We start from the raw sequence: 6,249 nt of genomic DNA on the forward strand, positions 1-6,249 counted from the left end.
ACCTGCTCTTTGTAGCTCCGTTTCAGGTTTGAAAACCTCATGCAGCAGTTTGGGATGTTTCTCTCTGGAAGGACACCAAACACTGGCGCCTTTTACTCCGCCGTCCTCATCACGAGCTAAAAGGCAAAACAATGGGACGGAGGTCTGAGCGTCTTCCGGAAACACAAACACAACTTCCGCTACACTCCTCTGCCCTTCAAAATAAAATAAAGCGTTTTAAGAGTCGACTTTACCCACTGTCCTTTAAAGGGGGTGATAGAATGGTTATATACGGTATTTCACGCTGTTCTTTAAGGTCTCCTTATAGGGTATATAACATTGGTTGAGCTGAAAATGTGTCTTGTTTTTGTTTTTTGGCCCCTAATGCCTAACACCCTTTTGCCTCAGCGGCAGCTTTCTTGACGTCCCATTCCAAACTACAGACATGTCCAGGCATGCCCGCTATGCCGCTGGCTTCAAACTAGATTTCTGCCCCGACACATAAACTCAACAATCTTACTGTACAAAGCACCAGATACAGAGTTTCGTTATAGTCGATTCATCCTCCTCGGTGTCGCGCACACACACACACACACACACACACACCTATGCTTTCGGCACTGTTCACTAAGGATCCATGTTGGAAAAAAAAGTTAGTACCGTGAACCGCTGCCTGCACACCGCCCATTGCGAGTCCACTGCGCCACTGATTTAAATCCACATGTCCCGCTCAATTGTCCGATATGTAGTCCCTTTCTCTGGGCCAGTATTCCGTATCTCCTGACAGAGCTCCAGCCAGCGTGCAGCGGGGTCTGACAGTCCAGGCAGACAGCCAGCGATCCGGGCAGGCACTGCGCCGCTGTCACAGCGAACTGTGGAGCTCCTGAACTCCGAAACAGACCACATAGTTTATATATATATATATTATATATGATGACATTCAAAACTGTCGACCACACGTCTCACTGCATAGCATCCTTCTGCACGCCCATAGAACGTCAGCACAGGCCTCGCAGATCTCGACCGTCCTCTCCAGCCTTACCTCCAGTCCTGTCCTCGGTCCTATCCACCAGCAGTCCCACGCCACCGGAGGCCCACATTTTACCACTCCTGCCCTTACTGCTCCCTTCGTCCCTCTTCCACTGCTCCCTGTGTTCCTTTTCTGTCTGTTCTCTCACTGCTCCCGGTCTCTCCGCCACACCTGTCTTCAATCAGTTCATCATTAGTTTTTACGCACCTGTCTTTACTCAGCCCATCAGTCCAGGCCGTGCTGCGTCAAAGTCAAAAGGGAGGGGGCGCCGTCTCAGTCAACAGTCGTACTAAATTTTGTAAAACGGCCCATATTTGAGCTTTATATAGTTGATTTCTCGCAACAAGAAAAAAGTCTCAGAAGTGAATTTAGTATGTCAACAGCAGATGAACAATGTATAAAATTTCTGAGATTTGAGCGAACGAGATTTAGAAGACTAACTGACCTCAGATCAGTTAGTGGCCTACAGTATGTAACTTTTGGGGCGTTACAAAGATAGAAGGTGGAGCCAAATGAGGAGGATTTGAGAAGTTGACGTCAACTTTTAGCTTTGTTCAGATTCGCCCGTTTTCAGAGGCAGTTTCAAATAGTGAGATTTGCAGAGGAAAGAGGTGTCACTGGGATTTAGAGGTTCTATGTATGTCCTATTTACCTTCCAAACTGTCATTTTTCAACTATGACTATGACTATTGCATCCTTATGGTCTCCTAATAGGGTATGTAACATTGGTTGGGCTGAAAATGTCCCAGGTGCTATTTTTTTTTTTTGCCCTTATGCATCCCTGTGTAATGGCTCTAATTGGAACGACAGCTTTTCTTCCAAATATGGTATGCTCATGAATGTTTAGATGAGCTGCGCGCTGACTGGTTGAGGAACCACTCACGATACGTTGGAGATGATACAGCAGGTCTCATATTTTAGACACACACACACACACAGCGCTGCGCACACACACACAGACACACTGTCTGTTACATGCCCAAACATGCCCGCCCACGGCTAGTAAGCACTGGGAGCGGAGAGTGAAGTGAACCCGTGCAAGCCTGTCCTCTGCAGCGCTGCGTTAGATACGCAACTCCCTCTCGTCCGATATACTCGTTTTAAACACTTCCAAACATCCTTCTTCCTAAAGTACACAGGGTAGCTCGTGTGGGAGATCCTGATTCAACTTTCTGCTAAGATATATGTGATTTTTTTGCTACGAAAATGCGGAGATTATGAAATCATGCAAGCCCCGCATATTTTGCGTGGAAATCGGCAATTTATGTGACGAAAATACACAGATTTTGGCTAATTATGCAATTGCATGAAGACAGTCATCTGGAGGCTCTAGGTAATCAACTGTTAACCAGGCACTGCTGGGATTTGAACCCAGGATCTCCTGTTTACGAGACAGGCGCTTTAACCTCTAAGCTACAGCGCCTCTCACTGATCTGACAAATGGTTTGCGCACTTTGTCGGGCCGATAGTGGCCCAGGTGTACACCATGACCCTGTGACATCACTGTTGGGTGTGGTTTAAGGTGCATGTGATGCTGACTGAGGTCAGAGGTGACATCAACTTGAACTTTAACAGCCAGGGCATTTAAGGGGCCGACTGCCTGATATGAGCTTCTTCCAGGCTCTTCCTTACAGACTGGAGGAGAGCTAATAATCAATTTACTAGTTTTTATCAAAACAGCATAATTAGGCCAAATGAACACAAATGGCTGATGAATAAACTAAGGTGTGTATCATAGTTTAAACTTGCATTGCTACAGTATGCATTTCATGTGCTTTTATGTACCATCTTAAGTGTGCGTTAATGTAGTGTTTCTGAGTAAATGTAATATGCCAGGGAAAACAGTCTACCTTTTCAATCCTCTTTTACTTTTTCATTTGCTACCAGGTTAGCATAACGATTGGGCCCACATGCTGATGGGATGCTAACAGAGGTAATCTCTGCAACAACAAGGTGCTGCTGGGATTTGAACCCAGGATCTCCTGTTTACTAGACAGGCACTTTAACCAACTAAGCCACAGCACCTCCACGAGGACTTCTGTAATGTTAAGTCTTAATTTCTCTTTTACCTTTTATGAGCTGTATAATATTCAGTTTACTGACCGATTGATAAATTCTTCCATTTAACATAACTGATATTTGCATACACCACTTAACATGCATGTTCAATAAGAAATAAGACTATTCTCCGTATATGATCCAGATGCTGAGGAGGATTTTCTGCCGCGAGAGTCCTCCTCGTCTCGAATGACTCAAAGGTGGAGGGAATAACCAGACATGTTCCTTTTTTCTTCAGTCTCTCTCTCTCTCTCTCTCTCTCTCTCTAACTCTCTCTCTCTCTCTAACTCTCTCTCTCGAAATGTGGGACATTTACTTCGTATAATCTAAAAATGTATACAGTCCAAAAAAAAAAAAAAATCTATTTCAGTATGTGTGTAGTCAGAGATGTCCTCCACTCAAATACATCATTCATTGGCCGGAATGTATGGACCAATGTCACTTTATAGCTCCTCTGATTTCAAGTTATTCTACGGAAGAAATGTGGGACTTTTATTTTGTAAAATCTCAAAATTGATACGTTAAAAATGTTGGATTTCCAGTGTGTGTGTGTGTGTGTGTGTGTGTGTGTGTGTGTGTAGTCAGAGATGTCCTCCACTGGAATACATCATTCATTAGCTGTGTTGGAAACCGTTCCCTATACCATACTGTATATACAGCACTACGTAGTGGGATCGCCCTTTGGTAGTGGTGTTTGAATTCTCCGCGGTTAATTTCATTCGCCTGCAGAGTCCGCTATAAAACACCCACAATGCACTGCTAACTTGAGTGCACATGCGATGTACCCTACATTTTACACCCGCATACCACAATGCAACGGAGGAGAAGAAGATGCCGAAGTCACAGCGAACACTGAAAAAGAAAAAAAATGGAGCGGACTTTTGTTTTCTTAAGAGCGGAAATGTAACGTGCAACATATATAATACACAGCCTTTTACGTTCCTCCTGGGTGCTCGGTTAGTTCCAGGGGCGGATGAGAAGGATTTTAGTTTCGGTTTGTTTACACCTGCCTTCGTCACACGAATAACGGGCGCATGTGTTGTCAGCGAGTATCCGAAATCTCGTTTGGCCGTTCCCTCTATAGTTCACTATTTAATAAACACTATGCAGGGAATAGTGAGGGAGTGAATGAGGGAACGGTTCCCAACACGGCTATTGTCTGGAATTATGGAGCAATGTCTTTTAATAGCACCTCAAGTTCCAGTTTTGAAGTCATTTCACGGTAGAGGTGTGGGACATTTACAAGCGACTTTGAGTTTGTGAAAAGCGCTATACAAATTCAATTCATTATTATTATCATTATTACTCTGTAAAGTCTATGAAAATCATACAGTACAGTATGTATTCAAACTAAACTGTGGTGGAGGTATGGTCAGGGAAAGATCATGGCACGTAATGATGCCTTTTAATCATAATTTTGCACATGAAATATAGTTCCGTGTAAATATTATGGCCAACAAGATGGTGCATTTCCTACGAAAAATCATTTCTTTTCTTTTTTCAAACATGTTTTGATTTGAGAAAATGAGGATTGGCCACAGATATTCAACATACGGGATGATGAATCGCTACAAAAACTCACTAATACACATGACTTGTTGTCATCTTTGAATGAGAAGCTGTTACAGTCATGTTTTTTTTTTTTTTTTTTTTTTTTGGCTCTGGCTCTGAAATGGCTTCAGCCAAGCGAAGAGGACGAGAAAGGGAGGAGGAAACGTGCTGTTCTGTGTTTCAGCCGCTAGGTGGAGGCAGAACTCCACTGATGGACTAACAGGATGCAGGAGTGAAAACCAGACACACACCTTGAATGTCTTTGTTTTTAAGGGCATACACTATGTTTTCATTCAATAAGGATATTTTTGTCATTTCATTTTGTAAAATGTTATTTGCAGTATTGCACTTCTTTATGTATTTCTTCTCATGCTCGTTTAATTTTGTATCTTCCAGTTGAATCAACACATGTTTCACATTTTTAAGTTCCTGTATTTTCCTTGATCGTCAAATCCACGGACCTGTTTAGGAAAATAAAGGTCCAGGAGGAGCTCTGATGTAGACCACACGTGTCAAACTCGAGGCCCGCGGGCCAAATCCGGGCCCCTTGCAGGTTTTGATCCGGCCCGTATATCAATTTATGTTCACAACACAATTTTGGCCCATCCAGTTTTTGTAGCTTTTTCTGAAGTTTTTGCCACTTTTTCCAACGTTTTTGGGGCCTTTTCTTGCAGTTTTTTTTTCTCCAATGCTTTTACGACATTTTTTTGTCGCTTTTTTTCTTTGATGGCTAAGTTACTTTTTTGCTTTATGTGGACCAAACTGCAAGTGAGAAGACTATATGAGATGCGCAATAATCCAGTAAAAGCTCCTTGACTTTTTGATGAAATAAAAGCATGTGAATAAACTAAACATGTCCGGCCCTGGATGTCATTCTTTGTTTCCAGTGTGGCCCATAGTGAAATTGAGTTTATTCTGAATGTAAAGATAGAAAATTGTGTAATATTGTAAATGTCTTGAATTTGTTAGGTAAGTTTCATATCCACAAGGCAACATTTTCCAGTTCAACACCGTGCTTCAAACTATTCCAGGTTGAATTTGACATGTTCTTTGAGTCTCTCAAGTTGGTATCCAATAAGAACGCTATATTAATATCTGATATCTACTCAAATCCCTTTGTTTAAGTACTCCTGCTGTCTTTATTTTTAACATTCTTGAAAGTCTGTCCCTTTATTGTTTCCTTTATTTCCCTCTGTTTAGATTATTACTTTCATATATTATGTACCGTGGTAAAGTTTGTTTTATATTGGACGTTGGATATTCGACACATTTGAAAAATCTATTATGCAGCTTGCCCTTTCAACCTATTCACGTCAAATCACTTTTTTCAAAAAAAAACATCCTTTAATTTTTGTAATATTAAAGAATATTAAAGAATGCCATAAATCTATTATCTGGCCTGTCCTTTTGACCGATTCAGGTCAAACCACTTTTGGGGAACTCAGCTAACCCCCCTACACATTATCATGGCATTTTTTAATATTAAAAAATATTAAAAAAATTAAAGGGTGTTTTTTTTTTTTATTATGTGTATATATTTTTGTATCCTATTGGTTTACGTACTGCGATGATTGTAAATTGTCTTTTGAAATAAAGTTTAAAATAAAAAAAATAAAAAAAGGTGTTAAATT

At 41.4% G+C, this 6,249-nt stretch overlaps 1 protein-coding gene and 2 non-coding genes across 3 annotated transcripts in view; all 3 read right to left on the minus strand.

Annotated features, from left to right (window-relative positions):
* Window positions 1-1,079, minus strand: part of LOC114550677 (zinc finger protein 2 homolog) — a 393,410-nt gene extending 392,331 nt beyond the window's left edge. Inside the window, exons 1-2 of the mRNA XM_028571438.1 lie at window positions 1,022-1,079; window positions 3-194 (exon numbers count right to left, since the gene is read on the minus strand). Coding sequence (XP_028427239.1) covers window positions 3-194; window positions 1,022-1,079 — 250 coding nt within the window. The remainder of the gene's footprint in view (window positions 1-2; window positions 195-1,021) is intronic.
* Window positions 1,080-2,359: 1,280 nt separating this feature from the next.
* Window positions 2,360-2,432, minus strand: trnat-cgu (transfer RNA threonine (anticodon CGU)). Its single transcript has one exon. It is a non-coding gene; the product is annotated as a tRNA-Thr (tRNA).
* A 528-nt stretch (window positions 2,433-2,960) lies between these two features.
* On the minus strand, window positions 2,961-3,034 carry trnat-agu (transfer RNA threonine (anticodon AGU)). The gene has a single exon. It is a non-coding gene; the product is annotated as a tRNA-Thr (tRNA).
* Window positions 3,035-6,249: the final 3,215 nt, after the last annotated feature.

This window comes from Perca flavescens, chromosome 24 (assembly GCF_004354835.1).
Source record: "Perca flavescens isolate YP-PL-M2 chromosome 24, PFLA_1.0, whole genome shotgun sequence".
Classification (NCBI taxonomy): Eukaryota; Metazoa; Chordata; class Actinopteri; order Perciformes; family Percidae; genus Perca; species Perca flavescens.